Here is a 12806-nt window from a genome sequence, read left to right as displayed (position 1 = left end):
CCCAGATTCCAAAAACATGCATATTAGGTTCACTGAATACTAAATTGTGCATAGGTGTCAATGTGAATGCTTGTTTGTCTATATCTATATGTGTCCTTTGATTGGCTGGCCACCAGTCCGGAGTGTACGATACTCTCTTGCCAATAGTCTGCTGGGATCAATTCTAGCTCACCCACCGTGACCCTAATGAGGAAGAGCGCTGTAGAAAACGAATGGACAGATACTTCTTTTTAAATTTTCATTGCAAATATTATTTTCTAAATCCTAACTGCTGTGCAAAATATGGTGTTTCTGTAGCAAAATACAGTCCCTAATCCCAACTCTTACTTACATGACCTTATTCCCTGTTATGAAATGGCAAACTCAACTTTCAAGGTTTCATGTACAAATGTGTGGCCAAGCCCTGGCCCAAAATATTTTGTACTACTCTGTACGACCCCATTCACCTGTGCTTTTACCTTTTAAAAGGCAATAGCTTTTTGCTTTTTCCAATTGTTGTCTTTGGGAGTGTTAGTTTGTGCGTGTGGCGGTTTGTTTGGGTCTGAGATGGGAGCTTTTAAAGGCAACCAAATGTGTTAAGGGTTGAAGAAGGTGCACTTCACTATAGTATACTATTGTATTGCAGGTAGTTTATCAAACTTTGGGCGGATTTTCTGCATCCTTCCCAAAACTATGTGCAGCATAACAATTGCATGTTTGTGGAACATCACTAATATTAAAATACCACATTATATATACACACAAATTATATATATATATATAGTCTAATAATATAGGCTTATTATAATAAATAATACATTTTGTTTTACTCTACTGTCTGCAGCCGGGTCAGAATTACAACTGAGGTTGTGTTGCCCTACCTAAAATTAATAATTAGATAAATAAAATCTTAAAGGTATTGCACGTGTGCCATAACGATCACATGCTCACATAGTCAAAATAATCACTCTCAGAGCTGTGTCTCAACATTCACATGTGGAACATCGCTAATATTAAAACATCATATTTACAGTATATACTGTACAGAACATGTCATGTCATGGATACGGTTGGCATACTATTCTAAGCAATCACATGATGTGAGTCATACTAAATCTACAGTAGGTGTGCCACACCCATCACATGCTTGTGTCGTCAAAACAATGGCACTCAGAGGTATGTGTGGCATAGCAATCATAAAAGAGAAATAAAAGCAAACGAAAAAAATTCTGTTAGTGCGGTTTCGACAGAAAGGTAACATGGGAAAAAGTAATTTAGAGTAGCCTTGGATCCACTGTGCAGCTATTTTGTAAAACTGGCTAAATTTCTGTTATCTTTTTGTGAACTCGCTTTGAACCATATTGTGCTGAGCGGTCACGACAGAAACTCTTGTATTGCTTTCCTATGTAACAAAATAACAGCAGAGCAATATCTCCTCTTGCTTCTGTTTGGGGGAAATGCTAACATCGCTAAGCCTTAAGATGCAAGTGCACGTTCCGTCTCTTATCTCCATAGAATGAGAGAACAAACACAAACACCAGAGATGCTTCTAACCTTTCGGCTGTTTAAGCCAACAGACCAACCCACCGACCCACCATCCACCCCCCAGTCCCCATAGAGATTGGGATGACTTTGATATTCCCTGGGCACAGGACCCAAGGTGGTGGGATTAAAAGGCTTTTATTCACAGGTGACCTTTTGCCGGCCATCTTCCCTCAGAGAAATCCCCTCCCGCACCCCAGACCGCCTGTCCATCTCCTTTCACACCATGACAGGCCATTCCCTCCAAAAATAAAAGGTCAAGTGGGTCATCTGACAGCAAGTCAATATGAGCCTCATGGTTGGCGTTCGGAAACGAGAACCTCTGTGCTGTTGTTGTTTGTATGGGGCAGATTGTTCGAATTGGAAGTGTTGATTTATCACTTATTAAAAATAAATGGTCTTGTATACGTATGTACTGGATATAGCTTTTCTTTTCAGTCTATGACTTATTATATATATATATATATACACATACATACATACATACATACAAACAGTAGGTACGGAAAGTTTTTAGACCCCGAATTTTGAACTGATATATCACACAGCCATAAGTATTCAGACCCTTTGCTGTGACACTCATATATTTAACTCGGGTGCTGTCCATTTCTTCTGATCATCCTTGAGATGGTTCTACACCTTCATTGGAGTCCAGCTGTGTTTGATTATAGTGATTGGACTTGATTAGGAAAGCCACACACCTGTCTATACAAGACCTTACAGCTCACAGTCCATGTCAGAGCAAATGAGAATCATGAGGTCAAAGGAACTGCCTGAAGAGCTCAGAGACAGAATTGTGGCAAGGTACAGATCTGGCCAAGGTTACAAAAAAAAAATCTGCTGCACTTAAGGTTCCTAAGAGCACAGTGGTCTCCATAATCCTGAAATGGAAGACGTTTGGGACGACCAGAACCCTTCCTAGAGCTGGCCGTCTGGCCAAACTGAGCAATTGGGGGAAAAGAGCCTTGTTGAGAGAGGTAAAGAAGAACCCAAAGAGCACTGTGGCTGAGCTCCAGAGATGCAGTCGGGAGATGGGCGAAAGTTATAGAAAGTCAACCATCACTGCAGCCCTCCACCAGTCGGGCCTTTATGGCAGAATGGCCCGACGGAAGCCTCTCCTCAGTGCAAGACACATGAAAGTCCGCATGGAGTTTGCAAAAAAAAAACACCTGAAGGACTCCAAGATGGTGAGAAATAAGATGCTCGAGTCTGATGAGACCATGATAGAAATTGTAGGCCTTAATTCTAAGAGGCATGTGTGGAGAAAACCAGGCACTGCTCATCAGCTGTCCAATACAGTCCCAACAGTGAAGCATGGTGGTGGCAGCATCATGCTGTGGGGGTGTTTTTCAGCTGCAGGGACAGGACGACTGGTTGCAATCGAAGAAAAGATGAATACGGCCAAGTACAGGGATATCTTGGACAAAAAACTTTTCCTGAGTGCTCAGAACCTCAGACTGGGCCAAAGGTTCACCTTCAAAAAAGACAATGACACTAAGCACACAGCTAAAATACTGAAGGAGTGGCTTCAGAACAACTCCGTGACTGTTCTTGAATGGCCCAGCCAGAGCCCTGACTTAAACCCAATTGAGCATCTCTGGAAAGACCTGAAAATGGCTGTCCACCAACGTTCACCATCCAACCTGACAGAATTGGAGATGATCTGCAAGGAGGAATGGCAGAGGATCCCCAAATCCAGGTATGAAAAACTTGTTGCATCATTCCCAAAAAGACTCATGGCTGTATTAGCTCAAAAGGGTGCTTCTACTAAATACTGAGCAAAGGGTCTGAATACTTATGGCTGTGTGATATTTCAGTTTTTCTTTTTTAATAAATCTGCAAACATTTTAAAAAAAAAATTCTGTCAATATGGGGTGCTGTGTGTACATTAATGTGGGAAAAATGAACTTAAATGATTTTCGCAAATGGCTGCATAATAAAAAAAAAAAGAGTGAAAATTTGAAGGGGGTCTGAATACTTTCCTTACTGACTGTATATACACACACACACACACACACATATACATATATATATATATATATACACACACACACACACATAGCCATATATATACACACACATTATATATATATATATATATATATATATATAGCAATTGGCTGGTGACCAGTTCAGGCTGTACCCCGCCTACAGCGGCTGAAATAAGTATTTAACACGTCACCATTTTTCTCACTAAATATACTTCCAAAGGTGTGATTGACCAGAAAATGTCACCAGTTGTTGGGAACAACCTGAGTAATCCATACATACAAAGAAAGGGGAACAAATAAGATCAGAAATTAAATTGTATGTAAAAATGTGAAATGGCACAGGGAAAAAGTATTGAACATATGAAGAAAGGGAGGTGCAAAAAGGCACGGAAGGCCAAGACAACACCTAAAGTCTATCAACAATCAAACAGCAATCCAGCCCCTTGTCAGTGCAAATGAATATCAGCTGGTTCAACCCAAATTGATGGCCGACAAAAAGGTCTCATTGCCACGGTGTGAGTCAAGACACATCTCATGATGGGTAATGGCAAAGAGGTATCTCTCGCAAACTAATTGTTGCAAAACATAACGATAGCATTGGTTACAGGCGTATATCTAAACTGCTGAACGTTCCAGTGAGCATGGTCGGGGCCATAATACGTAAGTGGAAAGCCAATCATACCACCGTAAATTTGCCTCCCATCATACAGGTGCTCCTCGCAAGATTTTTGACAGAGGAGTGCAAAGAATAATCAGAAGAGTTGTCCAAGAGCCAAGTAGCACCTGTGGAGAGCTTCAAAAAGACCTGGAATTAGCAAAGAAAACAATGAGTAATGTACTCTCCCGCCATGTACAACTGTGTAACTGTTTGATTCTCAATGGAACCCCAGCCCAGGATACAAAATGGTACATTCCCGTCTGTCTATTCCTAATCCATTCTCTATGATGCAGAAAATAGCCTGCTAATTAATAAACACAAGTAAGATTTTTGTCCATTGACTGTATTGGGTGAACAAGGAAGTGCCTGTCTGATTAACTAACAAACATCTTTTTTTTTTTTTTTGCTTGGGATTGTTTTTGTTTCTTCTAACTTCGGTGCAGGAACTTTTGTCTCTGCTGTTGAGTCTCACCGTAACAGCCACCCCACCTTGGACTACAAATAGGAGAGTCCAGTCCGTCTCATCCGCTCGTGCATGAACCAGATTGTAGCCTGCTAACTAACAAACACAAGTAAGATTTTTGTCCATTGACTGTATTGGGTGAACAAGGAAGTGCCTGTCTGATTAACTAACAAACATCTTCTTTTTTTTTTTTGCTTCTGTAGGAGAAACATCCTCTTCTACGGTTTAACTAAAAAAATAAACATTTAAAAAATGGTACAGTCCTGTCAACTTCTGTTAGTCCTCTTACCAAATAACAATATCGTATGTTGTGCTCAGAGTTAACCGAGATAAATGCTTTTCATTGTCATCTGCTGCCTCGCTCTTGTCAGAGCACACGATTGCAGAAACTGTCACACATCTTGCTTCATCTTCGATTGTTCTGAAGTTGATTTGAATCTTCTTTGCCTTTGTAATTGCCCACTTGGCCGCTAGAATATTTATCTTTCCAGTCCAGCTCTCTCAATCCACTGTGACCAATCCACCTCCACTGTGCACAAAGACCCCCGTGCCCCATCATTCATTTTCATTTAGCCAACTGCCGCTAAATTGCGGCAGCTTTGTTTGCAAGGACACTTTGGCATTCTGCGCACGGAGCAACCATCGACTTTGCAGCCAGTCGCTGGTTTATCTCCAGCCGCACTTACTGCTTTCTTCACTTACTTACGTGCGTGGATGCGTGCGTGCGTTGTATCCACGACTTATTTCCATATCTGCCTTTGCACAGGAGGAGAAGGCATATCAGTCATGTTGACTTTAAAAACGCAGCACTACTCAAACTCCATGCAGTAACACTACCATGCAGGCAGGAACAATGAGGATTCGGGTGGGCAACCGACAGCCCGTGGGCCATATACGGCCCCGCAAGAGCATTTTCATCCAGATATAAAAATCCCCAAAACAGTTAACATACAAATACATCCTATATATTTATATACACTATATTGCCAAAAGTGATGTCAAACACTGATGTGGGACAAGCCAGTCTGGCTCTCAGTCTCCGCTCTAATTTATGCCAAAGGTGCTCCACTGGGTTGAAGTCGTTAAGTGCTCAAAACCAAGACAGCAGGTTTTATTCCTAAAAGGAATATTTAATACTGTATTATTGTGTGTGTATATATATATATATATATAGACAGACAGACATGCATACATACATACATACACAGTGGTTGAAATAAGTATATAACATGTCACTGTTTTTGTCAAATATATTTCCAAAGGTGGGGGCACGGTGGGCGACTGGTTAGAGCGTCAGCCTCACAGTTCTGAGGACCCGGGTTGATTCCCCGGCCCCGCCTGTGTGGAGTTTTCATGTTCTCCCCGTGCCTGCGTGGGTTTTCTCCGGGCACTCCGGTTTCCTCCCACATCCCAAAAACATGCATTAATTGGAGACTCTAAATTGCCCGTAGGTGTGACTGTGACTTGTTTATTTGTATGTGCCCTGCGATTGGCTGGCAACCAGTTCAGGGTGTACCCCGCCTCCTGCCCGATGCCAGCTGGGATAGGCTCCAGCACGCCCGCGACCCTAGTGAGGAGAAGCGGCTCAGAAAATTTATTTACATGAACATTTCACCAAATGTTGGGAACACCCCAAGTAATCCATACATACAAAGAAGCTCAGAAATGAAATGGAACGTTCAGCAGTTTAGATATACGCCTGTAACCAATGCCATCGTTATGTTTTGCAACAATTAGTTTGCGAGAGATACCTCTTTACCGTTACCCATCATGAGATGTGTCTTGACTCACACCGTGGCAATGAGACCTTTTTGTCAGCCATCAATTTGGATTGAACCAGCTGATATTCATTTGCACTGGCAAGGGGCTGGATTGCTGTTTGATTATTGATAGATCTTAGGTGTCGTCTTTGCTTGCCATGCCTTTTTGCACCTCCCTTTCTTCATGTGTTCAAAACTTTTCCCTTGTGTCATTTCACATTTTTACACACAACTTAATTTATGATCTTATTTGTTCTACTTTGTATGTATGGATTACTTGGATTGTTCCCAACATCTGCTGAAATCTTTGGGTCAATAGCACCTTTGGAAGTATTCACCAGATGTTGGGAACAACCCAAGTAATCCATACATACAAAGAAAGTGTGATGTGTGATCCTGATTTAATCATTAAATTTTTTAAACTTTAAATGTTTTTAAAGCCAGCACGGTGGACGACTGGTTAGCACATCTGCCTCACAGTTCAAATCCCGGCCCCGCCTGTGTGGCGTTTGCAGGTTCTCCCCGTTTCTGGGTGGGTTTTCTCCAGGCACTCCGGTTTCCTCCCACATCCCAAAAATGCGCGCGGTAGGTTGATTGAAGACTCTAAATGGCCCGTAGGTGTGAATGTGAGGGGGAATGGTTGTTTGTTTCTATGTGCCTGCGATTGGCTGGCGACCGGTCGAGGGTGTATCCCGCCTCCCACCCGAAGACAGCTGGGATAGGCTCCAGCAGCCCGCGACCCTCGTGAGGAGAAGCGGTAATGAAAATGGATGGATGGATGTTTTTAAACTTTAAATGACTATCAAGGAAATAGTCCTGATAAAAACAAAGCAAATGGTGGCCCAAGACTTTTACACAGTATTGTCGATTGTGATATTTTCCATTTTTTAAATCTATTTTTTTCATTAAATTATTTTCTGTAAGTCTCTATTATGTGACGTCCTTTTGTATCATGTACAGCTGTTTTCCAGCTATTGATCTTTCTTGATTCATTCAAATTGCTTTAGTATTTTATTTTTACACTTTCTAAATTTCGTGTTCAAATGATCCACTCATAGGTTATTAATATATGGTAGGCAAATATTTTGCTTCTTTTCTTTACTCTTATTGACATCCGTTGCCAAATAGGACCGTTAAAAAATAGCACCATCTGGTGGTCGTCATCATACGCCCAACGCGCACACGTACACGCACGCAAAATGCATCCTGTGCAAGGGCCAAAGGGCAACGCAAACATGTCATGTTTGATCGTTCTCCGTAAATATGCATTGTTCGCATGGCTCCAAGATCTACAAGCACACTGTTTATGAAATGGCGCCTGGCTTTTAAAATAAAACCTCGCAGAGTACTCCTAACACTCTCTTTCAGTTCATTGTCTGTATGTTGCATGATGGGAAATAGAAATGCCTTTCTGTCACCAATTCTTCTATTTAAATAGGTTGTTTTTATTTGGGAAAAAAAGGTAATTGTACAGAGACGATGCATGGAATGCAGTATATAAGATCTTTGGTCTAACACTAATCATGGTGACCTGCTTATGATCATAAACATACAATTGTTTGCAGTAACTTGGAACAAATGGTATGAAAATAACACAATGAGCCACATGCTGCTTCACCAAGACATTACAACCTTAGAACACTGGAATGGATGTACAATGCCTGTTGTGGTTGCTCAGTACAATATAGCTAAAGCAACAACAATTTGACAATATTGTAATGATAAAATAATAGCGGGATTACCAATCTATAATCTTTTGCACAGCCCCAGTCCCGTTTATTTATTGTAAAATTTTCTTTTTTCTGGCTTTTTGCACATCTGTAGCATCATTTCCTTATCACGAATTTCTTTTTCAGACGTGCACAGCCACAGACTTGTGGCTGTGTATAAAAGGATATTTAATTCAGTCATCACTTTATTCAGGTAATTTTCTTTTAAAAAAAAATGTGTATTCCTTCACATACAACATAATACGCAGTCTCAATAAATGTACACTTGTTTTTGTCACTTTTGTCAGTTTGTGTGCCAAGTCAAATGTATACAGTAACTATGAAGAAAAAGGAACTATACAAAAACAAAACATTGTGCATTTGGTAAGTGCCTTCATTGAGAGTTGGTCCCAATTCTTCAAAATGCAGGGAGAAAAGAGTAGTTATCAAACAGTTGTACAAAAAAAGATGTAGACATTGCGTACAAGGGTTGGGCATATTGTGACGGATACATTAATCCTGCAATTCTTCTATGATACATTTTAATACAGGATGTGATGATGTCATCAGCAGCATGATTTTGCTCCGTATATAAGTGGTTAAAATGAAGGCAGGAAATCATAAACTGTTTTTAAAACATTAAAAACAAAGCGACAACACCATGTCATCGCCCCTCCACATATTGCACAAATACTCAAGTGATGATTTGTACTGGCCTTCTCTGATCCATATTTCATACAAAAACATACAGAAGCATAAAAACACGCAATTAAGGGAGTCAGAGCATACAAATGAGGTAAGATTCAACTAGTCAACACTGTCCAATGAAAAGACTGACAATGGCTTATTCTTGGTTTTTTTTAGGGAAAAATGATTTCAAACCGGACAAATAGAACTCATGAAAATGCCATGAAAATGCCAATTATCTCATTTATTATCTCTAACAATTATCTCTAAACAAACATCTTTTTGTCACATATTCCTTTTTGGAAAAGCAACAAACATGGCTTGTTTTTTCAGAAAAATAAAGGACTGAGTTTTCTTCATTTTGGGGAAAAAACTAATAACATTTGTTGTTGGAAAAACAACAAATCACTTTTTTTTCCCAGCCAAAACAAAAAACATGACTATTGTTGGGAAAAACAACACGTAGCTCTGTTTTTCGTCTAAAACGTTGAAGATTAAAAAAAAGTTTTCTTTGTTATTTGGAACATGGTTTGGTGGGGAAAACAATGTCTTTTCTTTGTTTTTCTCAAAAACAAACACTTTTGTCTGTTTTTCAGGGGGAAAAAGTATGACTTGTTTTTAAAAGAAGAAATTAGCTTGATTTCTGACAAACAAAAATATTTACTTTTACATTTTTATTCTGCAAAACTACTAATGGGACTTTTTTTTTTTTTTGCCTGAAAAATCTTGTGACTTTTCTTGTGACAGAAAAATTGGAGGAAAATAAACAATCAGCTATTCAGAAAAATAAGTTTTCTTTATGTTTACAAAAACCAGACAAATATTTATGGGTTTTTTTCCCATTATATATATATAAAAATACGACTTCATTGTTTTTCATAAACACAACCAATGTGACTTGTTTGTTTTTGGAAAAACAACAAACATGACTTTTCTAGGTTTTTCCAAACAAAAGGAGAGAAAAAACATAGTAGATGCATGCTTTTCATTGGACAGTGACAAAATGCAGTCTTGCTATGGATGCCACTGATCAGTTACATGTTAGGGAGAGTGAATTGTTGAAAGCAACCAGCGGGAATTTACTGCTTACATCTATTACATGAATATAAGTCATTAAAATCATATTGCAGGCTGTAACAGTAATAGGCGATGATAACGTTTTTTTTTTTTGGTTTTTTTACATTGCCTGCAATTATATTTTTATACATTTTTGTAATACAGGCAATTGTGAAAAAAAAAAGAGCTTTAACATACATTTACACCAATCCCTCTGTCCAGCAGCCGACTGAGGCAGTGTTCAACGTTCTGTGTTGTGTTGTGCTAACTGACAAATGCTACATTTCCTAACGTTGCATTTCCTAACATTGACTAATAGATTGCTACCTTCAAGAGTCCTTCAGTAAGTGATCCTTGAATGTTTTTTTCCTTCAGCGGTATAAGCTAATATCAGAGGCGTTAGTGGTGGCGACAGGAAATACAAAGACAGTTCCTGCTTTTAGGGTGTGTTTTTAGCTACCTCACTGACGTTTTGCAAATTTGTCATAAAGGGCAATATGAAATATGGAGACATATCTCTTTCAGGAAGTGATTTAGACGTTTTGCTAACTGTTTGAATGCAGCTAGTAGAACAACGCTTTTCTTTTCCAAGTTGGCTTTTTCGCTGCATTTCCCATCTCTCAAATAGCTAAAATAAGAACTGTTAGCAGTTAGCATTAAATTAACAAAAAAGGCCAATGGAAAATATGAATACAGACATTTTTTTAGACGTAACTAACCAAGGTTTTTGCAAACTATTTGGACGCAGTTAGCTGTTTTTTTTCCCCCACGTCTGCCTTTTTGCTTCATCTCCCTTCCACTGAAAAGCTGATAAAAGAGCTGTTAGCAGTTAGCATCAAATTTGTTATAAAGGGCAACAGGAAATATGATCAAAATGGATGAATGAAAATATGGAAACAAATACAGAGACAAATACCTCCTTAGGTGAGGTACTAGAAGTAACACTAACCGATAGGATGCAACAAGTAGTTTTTCCTATGTTGGTCTTTCTGTTTCATCTCCCGCCTACGAGCTGTTAGTCGTTAGCATCAAATATGTCATAAAGGGCGATGGGAAATATGGAGACAGATACCTCTTTCAGGGAGTGTTTAAGATGTTTCGATAACCGTGTGGACGCAGTCAGCTAGCCTTTTTCCATCTCTGTCGTTCGCTTCATCTCCCGCCGTCCCGACTTTGATTGCGCCGGCGATCGCAACCGTCACAATTGGTGGAGGAATGCGGTGAATTTCCTGCTAGCTCTCAGGGGAAGACAAGGTTTGTTTTTCCTGTTGCTGGAAGCCAATTTGTTTTTCTTTTCCTCTTGCCCTCTTTAACTTCCTGTCTGGAAACCGCACTTTAAAGGGAGACCGCAGAGGTGAGCGTCACACGCCATCCATTAGACACCGCCAGCCGACAAGACAAACAGCCCGACTGCATCAAGTCCAGGCTTGTATATCAAATATGAGGAATTTTAATTTAAAAAAATAAAAAGGGATGGATTGGGTTTAGTTTTCTCTCTTTGTGAAAGAAAACTAAACGTAACTAACTTTAAGGGGTTTGGACAAATCCGTCTCCGCTGGTGGTGGTGATGTGCTCGCCCGAATCTCACGCCATGCTGCTGGTGGGTGTGCTCTGCGTGCTTCCGATGCTCGCGTTAGCGCTGCTGTTCTCTGAGGCGGAAGGGTTTGACGACGAGGGCTGCTGCTTGGCTCCCGAGCAGGGACAGCCGGAAGACAGGGAGGAGGCCATGTCCAATCCAGTCGGGTAGCCTGAATCAAGTAGAACCTCAAGCCATTATTACCTCCGCCAAGTACCGAAATAAAGCGGTGTGGTGTTAAATGCTGTTAACGTCATGCATAGGGAAGACACAATCTGACTTTTGTTTGTTTGTACAACTTTTGGTCCTATTACAAAAAACAACAAATATGTATATTTTTGGGAAAGCTACGACCATGAATTTGTTTGTAGTCTTTGGGAATAAACAATAGGACAATGCTTTGTGTCTCAAACAAAACAAAAAAACAATTACCATTATTTTCTCAATTTCGCTTAAGTATTTCTCACTGTGATAGACAAGAAATAGGACTTGCCCACACACACACATTTCTATATATATTTGTGTACATATAAAAATACATACTGTATATTTCCTACATTTTTCAAAAAACAAGAAATCCAGCGTTCCCCGCATATTTGCGGGATGCCAATTCATCTATTGGTGGACATTTTCTTTAACCTATCCTGCATTATATGTTGAAAAGCTCAACCATCTGCTGTTTTTGTGCTCGGGCCAAAGCCCTTTCCAATATAGGTATACAAGTATTGCTTATCGCATGTTGATGCCAAGGAACTATGTTCAAGTGAGGAGAGGAGCTTTATTTAGTCAGTTATATATTTTATAATATAAAATTAGTACTTTTCCATCATCTAATGGCATCTATAGGCAATTAGAAACCTTTTTGGCGGGGGCGTCAATCACTAGCAGATTTTGTCTATTCGCAGCAGTGCTTGGTCCCTATCCACCGTGAATAGCAGGGGAACAACGTATTACTTTTTGGGGGGGTGGAATCAACAACGAACAAGACTGTCGTTTTTTTAGGATAAGTTGTTGTTTTTTTGGGGGGGTATTGAAATTGAACACAATTTACATGTCAAGGAATCAAGGAAATTACATGCAATGTTTTTTTTTTTGCCATTTTGACGAACAATACAACTTTTGCTAGGTCTTGGCTTAAACAACGAAATATTACTTTTTTTTTTTTTCTTCTTCCAGATGCTTTAGTGTGGAAAAGCAACAAATTTGACTGTTTTTAAAGACATAAATATTACTTGTCTTTGGAAGCACAACACGCAGAAAATTAAAAACCTTTTTTGTTTGTTTTTTTGGGTAAACAACAATACAGTGGAACCTTGATTTAACTTTTAAAAGCTTTTTTATATTTATTTGCAATAACCCTGTACTGTACTGGGTGTTTTAAGCCA

General features: G+C 39.6%; 1 protein-coding gene across 1 annotated transcript in view; it reads right to left on the bottom strand.

Moving 5' to 3' along the window:
* Positions 1–7814: 7814 nt before the first annotated feature.
* Positions 7815–12806, bottom strand: part of eng (endoglin) — a 66704-nt gene continuing 61712 nt past the window's right edge. The window contains exon 13 of the mRNA XM_061799701.1: positions 7815–11593. Coding sequence (XP_061655685.1) covers positions 11430–11593 — 164 coding nt within the window. The 3' untranslated portion in view covers positions 7815–11429. The remainder of the gene's footprint in view (positions 11594–12806) is intronic.

The sequence above is a fragment of the Phyllopteryx taeniolatus genome, chromosome 15 (genome assembly GCF_024500385.1).
Source record: "Phyllopteryx taeniolatus isolate TA_2022b chromosome 15, UOR_Ptae_1.2, whole genome shotgun sequence".
Lineage (NCBI taxonomy): Eukaryota > Metazoa > Chordata > Actinopteri > Syngnathiformes > Syngnathidae > Phyllopteryx > Phyllopteryx taeniolatus.
The sequence above is the reverse complement of the archived record's forward strand: the minus strand, read 5'-3'. Positions and strand labels throughout refer to the sequence as shown.